This window comes from Bactrocera neohumeralis, chromosome 4 (genome assembly GCF_024586455.1).
Source record: "Bactrocera neohumeralis isolate Rockhampton chromosome 4, APGP_CSIRO_Bneo_wtdbg2-racon-allhic-juicebox.fasta_v2, whole genome shotgun sequence".
Taxonomy (NCBI): Eukaryota; Metazoa; Arthropoda; class Insecta; order Diptera; family Tephritidae; genus Bactrocera; species Bactrocera neohumeralis.
The window spans coordinates 74791072-74805802 of NC_065921.1; the positions used below are offsets into that span (position 1 = coordinate 74791072).

At 42.7% G+C, this 14731-nt stretch overlaps 1 protein-coding gene across 3 annotated transcripts in view; it reads right to left on the minus strand.

Moving 5' to 3' along the window:
- Positions 1-698: 698 nt before the first annotated feature.
- The window catches only part of LOC126756672 (prominin-2), a 29365-nt gene continuing 15332 nt past the window's right edge, over positions 699-14731 (minus strand). Inside the window, exons 8-18 of one of the 3 annotated variants that reach the window (XM_050469908.1) lie at positions 12431-13040; positions 7614-7905; positions 4447-4700; positions 4032-4388; positions 3806-3964; positions 3590-3739; positions 3296-3451; positions 2877-3068; positions 2521-2604; positions 1187-1249; positions 699-935 (exon numbers count right to left, since the gene is read on the minus strand). In XM_050469908.1, coding sequence (XP_050325865.1) covers positions 830-935; positions 1187-1249; positions 2521-2604; positions 2877-3068; positions 3296-3451; positions 3590-3739; positions 3806-3964; positions 4032-4388; positions 4447-4700; positions 7614-7905; positions 12431-13040 — 2423 coding nt within the window. In that variant the 3' untranslated portion in view covers positions 699-829. The remainder of the gene's footprint in view (positions 936-1186; positions 1250-2520; positions 2605-2876; positions 3069-3295; positions 3452-3589; positions 3740-3805; positions 3965-4031; positions 4389-4446; positions 4701-7613; positions 7906-12430; positions 13041-14731) is intronic. The other 2 variants (XM_050469909.1, XM_050469910.1) reach the window with 2 other exon arrangements.

Genomic DNA, 14731 nt, shown 5'->3' on the forward strand with positions numbered 1-14731 from the left:
GGAGTACTTTTACAGACTGTTTTGGTCCTTCTTACGTTGTTCCATTCTGCTTTTATCCTTCTAGAGATCAAGACGCTTCTGATCCAACGTTGTATAGCAGGATTAACACCTATTGACTGGATACTATTCAGAATGGATTCCGTAGAAACGTTGTTGAAAGCTCCAGAAATGTCCAGGAAACCTCCAAGAACGTATTTCTTATATTCAAGAGCCCTTTCGATATTAACTACTAGTGTATGGAGTGCGGTCTCTACTGATCTGCCTTTCGTATATGCGTGCTGCACCTTGGACAAGTTTTTAGGAGGCGCTGCGACTCCAATGTGCACGTCCAAGATCTTCTCTAACGTTTTCAGCAGGAAGGAAGTTTACTCTCTCGACTAGGTTGGGTTGTTTCTATTTGCCTTCGGTATGAAAACTATCCTCTTTCACTCTCTTTTATTTAACTTAATTTAAGGTAATTAACTCCGACCTTTTATACGAACCAGCTTCGCGTTTAATTTGACAAGTGTTCAAGCTTCGTATCGTTTTCAATTTATTTATTAAGATTATTAAAAGAGAAACAGTTTTTTTAAATTAAAATGCGGAGACGACTATGATTAATTTTATTGCGAATACGGCACGCAATGTTATAATAAATGTCTTCTTAATTTCAACTATTATTAATTATGCAATAATTTTACTTATAATTAAAAAAGTGCTTCGAAAATATAATGGAATTTATTATTGTTTGTGTATAGAAAAAAATCATCATGGAAAATACAGTGGCGATCAATGAAACGTAACCAAAGCTGCCATTTTTTAGAACAGCCTCATAGTGGCGCTCTCATCGTTAACGCATGTGATGATGATTCATATATATTGGATTTGGTGAATCGACATCCTCGAAGACCATGTCTTCTTCGGCATTCCAACGAACACTGCGCACGCTGCCATACCTGAAGGAGACGAGCGAAAAGACCGTTAGAAGTGTGCATTGTTGAAGAGACAGAGACAGAGAGGAGAGAGAGAGAGTTAGAAAAAAATTTAGTTTATTTGGTTTTTGGTTTGTTGTTGTTGGCATAAAGGCAGCATTGTGACGGCATGCGTAGAGCAGTGAATGTTGTAAAGAAATGTGTGTATAAGTGTTGAGAAAAGTTTAATTTAGTTTTAATTTTTGTTCTATTTGCTTTAATAACGTGGCCTGAACCTGTTCATCATGCCGGGCGGTGGTGGTGGTGGCGGAGCCGTGCGTGGCGGTGTTCGACGCGCGCTGGAAGGAAAGAGAAAGTTGTATTAAAGGAGTTATAAGCGAAAATTGGGCGACGACAGCCAGTGAAAAATAGATTTAAAAATAATTATCTCGAAGATATCTCAATATTGAGCCAAAAACTCTATATGTATGATCCGCCAAGATATCGCGTAACTTAATTATTAATCTATTGTTCCAATATTGAAAATATCCGTTGAAAGCTACTATCCTTGTGAGCCTACGACAACGATAACTTTTTTCACTCAAATATTTCGAATTTCTGGCAAAGACCTTAGCCGAAAGTCATCGTAATTTGGTGGAAGTCTAGGATGAAAGACTTCTCCGAGCCGTTTGATAGCAAACGAGGTTTCAGACAAGGCGACTCCCTATCGACTTCTTCAATCCACTTCTGGAGAAAATAATTTGATCTGAAGGCACAATCTTTTATTAGAGTGTACGGCTACTGGCGTATGCCGATGATATTGATATCATTTGTTCAACATCCCCGCCGTTAGTACTGCTTTATCCAGACTGGATAAGGAAGCGAAGCAAATAGATCTGGTAGTGAACGAGAGCAAGACGAAATATCTCCTGTCATCAAAAAAACAGTCGTTTCACTAGCGACTAGGTTCCCATGTCACTGTTGACAGTCATAACTTCGAAGTCGTAGATAATTTCGTCTATCTTGGAACCAGTATTAACAGCAACAACAATGTCAGCCTCGAAATCTAATGCAGAAGAACTCTTGACAACAGGCGCTACTTCTGGCTGAGTAGGTCATTGAAAAGTAAAGTCTTTTCTCGACGAACAAATACCAAACTCTACAAGTGGTGCAGAGGCATGGAAGATGACAACATCTGACGAGTCGACGTTACGAGGTTACTGGAGAAAGGTCCTGTGGAAGATGTATGGTTCTTTGGGCATAGGTAACGGCGAAGATCACATTCGATGGGACAATGAGGTGGACGAGTTATACACATTGACATAGTTCAGCCGTCCGAATGGATGAAAACACTCCAGCTCTGAAAGTTTTCGATGCAAGAGCCGCCAGGAAAAGCAGAAGAAAAGGAAGACCTTCACTTCATTAGAAAGACCAGGTGGAGAAGGGCCTGGCTACACTTGGAATCTCCGATTGGCGCCAAACAGCGAAAAGACAGAACGACTGGCGCGCTGTTATAAACTCAATTATAACCGCTTAAGCGATGGCTATCTTGGGAGAAATACTGCAAAGTATGGTAACGTCTTCTGATCATTGATTAGAAACCAATTGTTCTATAAAATATCAGACTTACGCAGCCACTGCGGCAGAATCCTGCGCCGGCGCACCATATGTCTCACTTTCCTCAATCTCGAAATCTTCAGTACCACTGCGCTGGCTGCAGAACCGAAAAAAGAAAAAGACATATTATTAATAAAATACACTGCACATAGAAAGTAATGTTTTTGGAGATCACAGGGGTTTGTTAGGTTCAGCAGGTGACTAACTGGAGAGACAGAAGCACACAGAGCATGCGTGTGAAAGAAACTGTGTATTACTTAAACAGGTTGGGTGGGTTCAAAAGTGCGTTCAGCTATTGCAGATCAAACTATGTTTCAGGTTATGAGAGGTTTCGTGCAGTTTTTAAAATTACCAACAACAGCTACTCACAGCCTCTTATGGCGCTGATTACCGGCACGCATTAGATTGGTGACGGCGCGTGTTGTCAATGTCACGCGATGGCGCAGACGCGTCGGTGTACGCGGCATTGGTCTGGCTGGCTGTGCATCGGGACCAGCTTGCAAAACCGGTGTCATAGAGCGACGAGAGGTGCGTTCGTGTTTCTCACGTTCGGTGCGACGTCTTACCCGTTCGGAGAGCGAGAGAGGATGTAAGTAGTTAGTGGTTGGTAATTATAATCGAATGCAAACAATCATTAGTGAAAGTAAAGTTGACTTTGCCGCACGGGTTATCATTAAAGTAAGTCAACTTTATTTTAACTAATAATAAGTTGCTTTTCTTTTGTTTTGATGGTATGAAAAATGTTTTGAAATTTTGGACCAATACTCAATTTAAGCGCGCCGACTTACAGTTTCGGTTTATTGCGTCCGTTACTGTGTGAGTACGCCGGTTGCTCTCGCTGCTCGCGTCTTACGCCAGCGCGTGACTCAGAACGGCTGGCTGTGGGCGCTGGCTGCCAATTGTCCTCGCCTTCCAAATCGAACTCCTCGGTGCCTTGTTTACGCCTGGATAAAAAGAGAAACTTTAGGAGTTGCAAATAAAAAACTTATTTGATCATAGAGAGGTCAAAATGTTGTTGAATAGAAAGATATAATTTATCGATCGCATTAACGATATATGAATTTATCGAAACGACGACTCACAGTTGTGGTCTCGCTTGAGCGCCGCGTTGCTGTTGTGCACTACTGCTGCTCGTGTACATTCTTGGCTGACTGGGCTCTCGTTCCATCGATGTAGCGCGGCTGGCGCTCGACGAACCCCAATTATCTTCGGCATCTGTGCCGGTACGCCGCCTAAATTGAGTGAAAATACATACAAGTTATATGAGCTTCAAGCACACATATTGATTCGCTACTAACTGTTGTGTTCGGCTGCGTGCCGGTGTGCTGGCCGCTACACTCTCACGCGCTCGACTCTGCTCTCGCTCACGACTACGCACATCTCGTTGTTCTCGTCTTGGTGGTGGTGGTGTCTCTTCAGTGGCTATATCCAACGTCTCTTCAGTAGCTGAGCGCCGCCTACGAGTAAACAATATATAACTTCGGAATGTCCAAAGCGAAGCTATCATTAATTATGTGTACATACAGTGGCGGCCGACTGGCGCTGCTCGCACTACGCGGTTCGCGTGCAGCCGAACTAGTGGTACGTTCTCTACGTCGACTGCGACTGTCCGTTCTTTCGGCAGAACGTGTTTGCGCACGACGTAAACGATTTAAACGCCGTTGTATGGTGATTAGATTAAGTCCAACCGGTGTACCGACCGACCAGAGCAAGAGTGTTACAAATATAAAAAACCACAAAGCATTGATGTAGTCCACAATATTGCGACATAGGAATATACGATTCGCATCGAAGATATCGAAGAAGGGACGACATTTGGCAGTGGTGTCACCCAATTGTGATGACATTGTCGCTTTGCTATTTGTCAGATATGCTTTTAATCTGAAATTGTGAGAAAAATGTGAGGTTATTGTGTTTGCGTTAACAGTTTGTTGTAAACCTCTCCGTATATAAGCGTGTTTGATTGCTGCAAATCTCCGCCGCAGTCTTCTCCAAGTAACCCTGTACGTTGCGTAAGTGATTTAGTGTTTGGTTAACTTGCTTGGCCCAAGGATCACGTTGCAACTCTAAAGCCGTCAAATGATAAAGTATTTCATTCTGTAACTGTTCAAGTGGCTGTAGTATGGACGCCTGTAAACGCTTCGAACGACTGCCGAGTGTAGTCATGCGAGATGAGGTGGCCACGTCTTGTATCTGAGAAAATAGCGTGTTAGTTTTAAAAACAGATGTGCAATATTGTCGAACAGGTTCGGCTTAACTGAGATTTTACTTTTCTAACGGAAAGCCGATTTCTTTAATTCTGATAAAAATTTGAAAGAAAATAATATCTACGGACTTTCATTATCATCCTCGTTCCAGGATTTTGTTCGACTTTCGGAATTGCAAGACTTGGCTGGCTATTGAGACTATTGGATTGAAGATAGCAAAAAACGTTGGTTGTAAAATCGGCAGTTCTTCAAAATGTTTGGACGAAATTAGGGACCGTCATACATTTTTAAATGTGTTTTAAAGATATCTATCAAAAGGTCTGAATAACCGACTAAATTAAATTAATATGAGAACCTGTTAGCTTCAGTGGTACTTAGAGAGAAGTCAGGATTTGAAAGTTTGGTAGGGAAGGCACTACTGACTCACTACCAGTAGAATTGAAAGGGTCGAAGTTCTGCTTGCATCCTATGCGGATGCAGTTGAGCTTTGCGGACACTTAAGTCGTCGGTAAGTCGTTCTGACTCAAGGAATATTCCTATCGGTCTAATGAGCTTTACGCCTTCAAGAAGGTTCCCCTTTTGAAGTTGCAGGATTTTAAAATGGCAAATACTTCTTCCTTATGACTGTAATTGGTCCGAATTACGGCTTTTCAGCTGATGACGATTATAGCTGTGAAACCGGATTATGAGTAGGATTAGCTCTTTAGGATTTTGGTTGTACCCTGTACGGCTGATGGTTGCGGAATTCTGTCACCTGCGTTTGATGGGGTAACACTCATCATAAATAGCTGACGGGCTAATGTCGCAACCGCCCCGTTCCGTTAAAAATCTGGCATTCCTCAGAGTACGGTCGTCGTTAATTTGGCGTGGTAGGAGTAAGTTCAAATGACTCCTTCTTTGCACTGGCCGGCTTTGAACGCATAACCTCATAAGGGCGTGCGTCAACTCTTGCCTTAGCCTCGTTACTGAGATAACCTTAGTCCACCTTTCCGGTGGACGAATAGCGGCTCTAAGTGGGAATCCTATTTGCATGGACACTTATAAGACAAACGCTGACCGAAAGGTGACGAAGGGAAGTGAAGGGATGTCAAAACCGACACCCAGATCTTTCTCGGTTGGGAGTGCTGCTCCTGGGGCGACGAAACCGTCACTGGCGAAACGCAACAATACCAATACTCCAGTAGGAATTTCTACTTCAGACGATTCTACGAGTAGTACGATGAAGAAAACCGATGGATACCGGCTAAGTAGGTAGAGCCTTCATACACGGCGGAATTGCCAGCACTAGCAAATGAACCTCTGCTAGACTCATGAAGGGCTCTACAGGGTGTCGAAGAAAGATAGCGATAGCTGGAAAGCTGAAGGCAGACCGCCGCTAGGTCTTCATCTCCGAGTGAAATTGAGGATACTGCAACCCGTCACTACCCACTTATGATTGGGGGTAATAAAGCTGTAGAGAACCCACGAACCATATCGGCAAGCGCTAAATGCGGAGCCCGTCGGTCCACTCAGCAAAACTAAGGGAGTCATAAACTATGGGTTCGAAATGGTGGTCTTCAGTATACTCCCAACGGATGTCAAAGGTGATGCTTTAGATGCGGTAGGTACGACAAGTGGAGGAAGGGAAGTGGAATTTTTCTGACATAGCGAGTTGTGGGGGCGGTTCGTTAATTGGCGACTCCGCCTTCAGTCTCGAACAGCTGTTTGAGGAGATTCGGGTCGAGCTCGACGTGAGCGCAGAACTAGCGCTTCTGGAGGAGAGTCTGAAGGATGACTTCATCTACTGCAAGTGAAGACAGTAGAGCTTATCAACCATATATAGCTGTAAAATCTCAAAGGCTCTAACCGTTTTTTGATAAAATAGTTTGCTCCTGCCGTTGTTTGCTTCCTCCTTGGGTACATTACCTAATATTCCGTTTTTTTTTTTTGGGAGACTACGAAGGATCTAATGATTTGTCAAGACCCTGCTTGATTGTAGATCAATGTATTACTTGTATTTAGAGCGCAAATTCGCTCTTGGAAAATAAGAATAAAATCTTACGAGATGTGATTGGAAAGTATGTTCCCTAACGGATTTAATCGCATATGACCTCTCAGAAGCGCATTTCGATATTAATTTCTCCTTCTATTGAGCTGTCTAGTATTCTCATAAATAGAGTTCAAGCAATGGATAATGATAAAAAAACAAAAAGGTTCTCGAACAAGAAGTGGTCATATTTAAATAATATATTTTTTAAGATAACTACGGTGAGTCTACAGCCTCTAGTTTGACTGGGGAATTTGGAATCAAGTGAACACCGAGAGCTTGAAATATCGGCAAAAATTAAAGCTTTAAAAGCTGTGAAGCTGAGTCGAACATTTGAGTTATGCATAGAAGGATGGAGTCATGTGTAGCAGTTAATGCAATTGAGGAAAGTTTTCCGAGCGCCATTTACTTGAGAGTGGCCAGAAACGATTCTTTTACATATGGCTCAAGCAGCTCACATCTTCCGGTCTTAGACCAAGTACCCTATGCGTGCACAAGACCATCCGTTTGATGGCGAGCTAAAGTGTGATGGGTTTAGGACCCGCCACGTAAAAAACGTCCCCAATAAAAAGGAAACTGAGCTATAATCGCTTAAGCGGTGTCTACGCCAACAAAGAAGATATAATTTTCTTACAACTTACTCCTTCTCTTCTCTCCCGCCCACGTGACAACGATTGAGCCAAATCAAACCAGAAAACAAATACAAGTAGCATGAGAAATTCTCGACACATTCATTCAAACATATATAAAACTTGAGCACGCTACTTCCACTAATCTAATACAAATCTAGTTGGATTTCCCAAAATGTAAGTATAGAAAAGAAAGTGTAAATAGCATTTGGGCTCAGCCGAGTGGCCCCCAAACATCGCTTACCTGCAGTGCTACCCTCTGCATTTGATCGATGAACGTAGCCAAATCCTTCTCGGGCGTCGGTGCACCAATGCTAACCCGGTATGTGGTTAGATTGAAGGATGAAGTGTGCAGCATATTCTCCAGTATATTCTGTATGGTCTGCGTCAGCGAGAGCATGGTACGTTCGGATACGGTGATTGCATCAATAGCCGTGGTCACTTTTGGGAATTGCTTTAAATCGGCAATTTGTGTGGTATTAACGAATGCATCCAGTTGGAAGACATTGTACGATGCTTGGTTTTGTTCACAACCTCTGCGCTCGAGAGCGTTTACACGAAGGGCGGGCGGTGTAGCAAACCGCACAAATAAATTAACCGCACAAAAACACACAACCCGCCGCAGGACGAAGGACGAATGGCGACGGACGAAAGACGACGCCGCACATACGCATGTAAACACACAGGCAGTGGCACACAAGCCGAACGTTTAGATTGGAGAACACGTGATTTGAGGTTACACAGGCATTGAAAAGGCGTTGGAGCCAAGTAACGAAGTGCCCGAGGTGAGTTATTGTGCGTGTGTGTGTGTTTTCGCACGAGTATTGTGTAGGCGTGTTGATTTGAAGATTATTTCGAGAATTGCAAGCATGCAGTATGACATTACGAGGCGGTGGCAGGGTCGCAGATAAGACAATAAGTGATAAAAAGAATTTGATAGAATATTGCCTTGTTTTGCCAATGTATATGTATTGGTTCATAGTTGGTTGTATATAGCGGACAGTGTTGCAAAATTGGGTTGGGTAACTTTATTGAGGCTCTTAGTGGGTGGGTTCTGTAAGTGGTAGCAGCATTGACTCGTTGTAAAGTGGAGTAATTATAACGAAGGGCTCGTGATTTGTATATATACAGCGGCTTAGAGGGTGGATAGTTCTTATTAAATCGAAGGGTTTTGTAGAGAGTTTCGCTGGGGTTGGAGTACTAATTATTTATAATAAAATAGGTGTATACTTTCGAGGTACCAAAAGAGGACTCCTACAGTACAGTGAATTGTACTTAAAGAGGCTTAAAGGGTGGAGAACTTTTATTCAATCGAAGGTTTCTGTGGAAAGTTTCGCTGGGGTTGGAGCACTAATTATTTATAATAAAAGAAGTGGTCCGAGGTATCAAAAGAGGGCGCCTAAATGGAATTTGCGGAAAATATATTTATGTGAAAGAAATCTAGTAATTGGGCCTCTCTAAAGGGTGTACTCTTTAAGCGCTGTTGCACCGATAAAAACTACAAAAGGGTGTCTAGGGTATGGAGATAAATTGATGTCTTAATTATAATTCTTAATAACATTTAGGACGCTACGAAAAGGTTACGGTTAATACTACCGAGGCTAAGGTCGCAATGTACAAATATATTTAGTAAGCTCGCGACCGCTAGACTTTACACTAAGAAACATATTTTTGATCCATTTAAGCACAGTTCCTCATTTGTATAAGATTAAACTAACAATTTTTTGAAAAGCTTCTTATTTGTATAAGTCAAAAGCGCATCGATCGGGTTTGTACGAAGTATATTACGACTCTTGTATAACGAGACAGAGATCTTAGAGCTTTAAGCTTAAAGTCAAGTCCAGGTTTTCAGCAAAAATGAGATAAACTGATAGTACGGTGTTCTAAGTTTCTAATTTCCCAATAATTTCCACGAAAATTCTGACTACTCATTTCAATAAGCGAGAAGATTCATAAAGAATATACTTTGCGTTGAAGTATCGGAGTATTTTGCCACACTTCATAATAAAATCTGTCCATATAACCGTGTTTCGTAAAATCATATGTGTAGAAACAGGCAAAGAAATCGAGTATTAAATAGAATCTTCTTTACAGGATTACAGAAACTTGCGTCAATATTAACTACTTTTTAATTCGGCTGGTACAGGTACGGAAAGTATGCTGACGACGAGAGATAGGTTCAACTTTATAAGGCTGCAATAGCGTAGGTTTTGGAGGTACACTGGAGATAGACTGGTAATCGGCAAGAAAGACACTCCATCCAAGCCAAGAGATAGAATCTGGATCCCGGCTGCACCATCAAAGCCTGATCTAATAATGCATTTCATAAGGGCCTGCAACCAAAATCTGCCAACAAAGATCTGGAGGTATGTTAGGGTCTCCGATGATCCCATAGCAGCATCTGGCGTGAAGACAAAGGCCACGATGCAGATCCTGCTGTTACTTACAAAGGAATTCATATAATGGTGAAAGTGCCGGAGAGATCAACTATGGATTCAAAACTGTGAATATCATGACCTACAAGTCAGACATCAGCTAACATCGGAAAATGCAATGGGTGAAGTCGTGGAAGATCCCATAATATAACTTTTGGTTAAATTTGAATGAAATATGGTAGTTGGTTGAATTCCAGTATGTCAGCTCGGTAAATTGAGGTCTATAATATTGCATAAAGAAGATTCTGATCATACGAGAGCTGACTTTAGCCTTACCGCCGATGCAGACACTATCATTTCACCAATAATGTAGACAGCTGCTGTCATAATTTCATAGTTTTGATAGATTGTGGTAGCCGCCGTGTACGCAGATTCTCAAAAATGAAAAAAGCAAATTCGAATGGTGATTTTATTTTTGTTTTCAAAGAGCGCTTGGATAGTGTATATGACAGTTTGTCTTTCTGGAACTTCTGGTACACAGCAGAAACCAAGAGTCAAACGAAACAGTGAACCGTACCTGACGAATCTGTACCAATAAAGGCGACCCTCTTTAATTGACCGGAAAGGACCATCGTTTTCTGATATTACGAGATGTGATTTAGAGAAAAACAGTAATTTTTACCTATGGCAACGTACCGGCTCACACATACATTATGTCTACCGCAAAACTCACTCTATTGGATCCTCTTTCCGACGAAGTTCATCAGCATGAAAAGTGTTATCTGGACAACTCGACATTGTTCAGAGATCCTCGACCGACTCCTCTTCTTCTAACTCCTGACAGCTTTTACAATAGTCGTTATAAGGTGTTCCTAGTCTACTGGCATATACTATATATTAAAGTGTGGCAACTTGTCTGCTTGTTATTTGTCGATTAGATATCTGTAAGTAGCCAGAGGCAGAAAAATTCCGTCTTTTCCGGAGATTAATTCTAGTGTGGTGCCTGTTCTGGCTAACTCATCTTACAGTGCCCTGGGACATCACTATGTCCTGGAACTCAGTGCAGGTTGTTGGACGCGAGATCCACCAAGAGATCAAGGCATCTTAGACGAGATCCTTTAAGACTTTAGAGACCCCAAAGCCGCCTGGCCCTCCGTACGTATAGATAGACCAAGGCATCTTAGACGAGACCCTTTAAGACTTTAGAGATCTCAAACCGCCTGGCCTCCGTACGCATAGATATGGCCGAACAATCCTTTTTGATAAAGTCACTCGTATGACGAGTTAAAGAAGTTGGAATAACGCTCGGCCAAATAATTCGCTGTTTTTCAAAAATTTGAAAGTCTCTTGTAGGTTACGTAGTCATTGGACCGCTTTCGGTGACAGCCAAAGTTCGCGGGATTTTTTCACTATAGACAAAATTTTCACTAAATATATCTGTGCGTACTCCCCACAACAACTAAGCTGTTAGAGGGACGATATCTTCTCAAAGCTTTTAAAATTACGAAAAGTTTCATACTGCAAGTATTTGGTAATTTGGTAGGCTTCGCGGAAGCTGACCAGCGCTGGGGCACCATCGGTATATGCGCTGTCGCAAAAGCCTTTTGGGCCAAGATCGATCGCAAAAGATCAAGTGATCTTTTTGCCCTCAGTAAGGCTAACCTCTCCCTAGTTGTGGGGCTTTTAATAGGCCATTGCCCATTGGCGTTCATGCTGTAAGGTTGGGAATCTTACTAGACACAATCTACAGAAGTTGTATCGAAGAAGATAAGGTGGAAACAACACGACACTTTCTCTTGACTGTCCCGCGTTTGAGAGGTCAAGACTTAAACACTTGGGAGCGCATACCTTCAGACATGCCACCGAACTGGCGGCAGTGGAAATTTGCTAATTTATAAGTTCGAAAACATGAGTTCTTTTTTCCTACGGCCTCACAAAGACTACATATCACAGCCCACGTACGATCTTTGATCAGCCATCTAACCTAATCTAACTTATTTATTAACTCCTACTAAAATTCTGCCATGTGTCATACAGTATTAAAGCGTGTATATTTTATTATGGATACCCATGTATGCTCTATGTTCTATCTCATTATAGTTCATTATGTTAAATCAGACATTAACATAACGCTTACGCAAGCCGCTGCAGCGTTATACGGAGCGTAATACGAGTTTTGGAGAAGAAGTAGACTACGTTCATCAATAAATATAACGGGTTCATGTGGCAATATTGGAAAATGGCATCGCGCAGAAGTAGTCAGACTACTCCGAAACTAAGAATGGAATGAGCGAAGTGTGTACACACATTTTCTCGATGTACGCGGCGGTCAAGCAGATCGGTGAATAAAAAAGAAGCACGTACAGTATCAAGCTAATTGGATTTATGGCTTTGCATATGCAACAATAATTTTCCGGCTTAAATAATTTGAATTGGTGTGTTGGAGCCATGTGCGCTATGGTTACGACAAATGTACGTTGGATGCCTAACAACTACCGTGTGGAGGCGAGTGGATGAAGGGCTATAATACAGCATTAATGTATAGCTACAATTACCAGACAGGTGTGTGTATATGTGTGTGTGGTTACGTTGGCTTATTATACCAAAAATCTAGCATCAGTAATTCAATTTACAACAATGTTTACTTGTCTAATTCGTATGCTATGGCCATTTTGCTTGTTCATACCTCAACGCCGTTGCGAGGCTAACGTTTACAATGGAGCGATTCACACCTTCCGGCCGTAGTAGTTCGCCAATGATGCCCGTCTGTGGTTCGTGTGCGTACACATAACCCGGTTTATCGAATAACTTACCCAATAAATGATAGCTGGGCGCATCGGACACATCCGCAAGCTGATTGTTGCCCCAATTACCAGCTGTACCGGTAACGCCAACACTTGCCGTCGCTGTCGTCGCATCATACATCGAACGGCAGAGAAAGACTTCCGTATTACCGCCTATGGCCAGTGTCAGTACACCGTAGATAGTAATACAAATACTGCCCAAACAGATAATCAGTACGGACATCAGTAACACAACGCCGGCTTTCACGTTCGATTCGCATAGGAAGCAACAGTAGGACATGAGACCGAATAGCAGCACCCAACCGATAACCAAGGCAGCCACCCAACCTGCTGTCCAATAGGAGTTGGACCAACTCTGCAATTCCTCGTAGCTCGGTTCGAGTGTGGGCCAAACGCGCTGTAAGCGTTCGAGCAACGCATTTATGGTGGAAGTGAGCATTTGCGCGTTGGCTTTCGTGCGATGCCGTATGCTCTCCAGCTGCTCGAGGGTATCTGTGTGGAGAAAACAAAAAAAAAAATATACAAACAGAAATAGCTTGTGAGTAAGCGTAGCATGTGCGTATGAAATTTTACGTATGTAGCTTAAGGCGGCGGTGCGCAAATGAACTGGCTTCCTTACATAAAAACATTCCTATCGTGTGGCAACATGGAATCAGCATTTTCGGCAGTTGTTTACTGCCTGGTCAGCGTAAATTAAGCGCAAAATTCATTTGTAGCTGTCAATTAAGTGAGGTTAAATTGGATACTTTGTTAAGAGAAGTTGGTGGAGCAGGATGAAGGTGAGGAGCTAACGTCACTGAAACTGCGTCCATAGTTCTTGAATTCACTTCGAATTTAACTTCCGCCGGTTCCGTCAGTAAAGCACTGTTTAAATAAGACTGGATATAAAAAGAAGCTTGATGTATGGTCATGCTGGCGAGTCGCTGCTGAATCGGAAGGAGGCGGATCCATTTCTGAGGCATCTGATTACTGGTACCGAAAGTACTTCACTCACGACAACGTCATACATGCCAAAAGTGTTGGTGTTTTTAGTGCGTCTGCAAAGGAATGGTTTATTCTTAAGGTCGAAAACCCCATCCGAAAGAATGCGGAAAAGTCTCGTGTTGATTACCTGCTCAAGACGGTGTACCTGCAACCACCAATCAATGAGGAGCTTACAAAGGAGCTCTAGGAGCCCACTGACTACGCTAAAGAGTTCCTACACTATTTTAAGCTTAAACCATTAGCAGCGGCAGCCAAGAGACAGAGGTCAGTTGAAAAGGTCAGGCTAAGCCGTCAGCCAAAAGTCAGAAGACAAAGTGTGTGACCGCCGATAAATCATTTACTGATGTGACCCGGAATGCTGATGTGCCAAAAAAGGGAGATCCCGAAGGAAAAACTCCCAGATCCCAATGGAAGCTGCACTGACAAGCCTGACGCTGAAAGTACTATTAGGAAATCCGGATGGGAAATAGTCATGCACAAATGTCAGCTGGCGCCTGGGCCAAAATGATAGCATGTGACGACGAGCGATCGGTCTAGCTTCATAAGGTATTTCCGAGAGCCAGGCTGGTAATCGACAAGAAAGACACTCAATTCATACCAAGAGTTAGGGTCTGGTTTCCAGCTCATGAGAGCCTTCAACCAAAATCTGCCAACAGAGGGGTGGAGATAAGTTCTTCTTTCTTTCTGCTGCTACTAACTAAGGAATCCATGGAACCGCTAGTAAAAAGCGCCGGAGATATTTATTATGGATTCAAGATGGTGAATTTTATGACGTACAAGTCGAAGAAGATTCCAAGAAGTCTTCAAGTTACGTCGAAAGCATTCTACAAGGTGAGGGTCCGTCGTGGTCTCTAAGTTACTTATGTGACAGTACTTCGGAGCGGAGTTGTGTCCGAGTACCTGGAGAGTTAGGACAAACATTTTCGTGCAACGTGTTTCTTGTGAGTGGTGCAAACCGAAAATGTAGCGTTGTTAGAGCAGAGGTACGCGATTAAATTCTGTGTGAATCTTGGTAAATCTGCGACAGAGACGTTTGATATGATCAATCAGGCTTACTCAGATGTTGATATAGTAAGAAGTGGTGTGTTTCGGTGGCACCAGGTCTTTTTTGAGGGCCAGGAAGAGTTCGCTGATGAAGACCGTGCTGGGAGACCTGCGACTTCGACAAACACCGACAATGTGACTCGTATGCGCAAAGT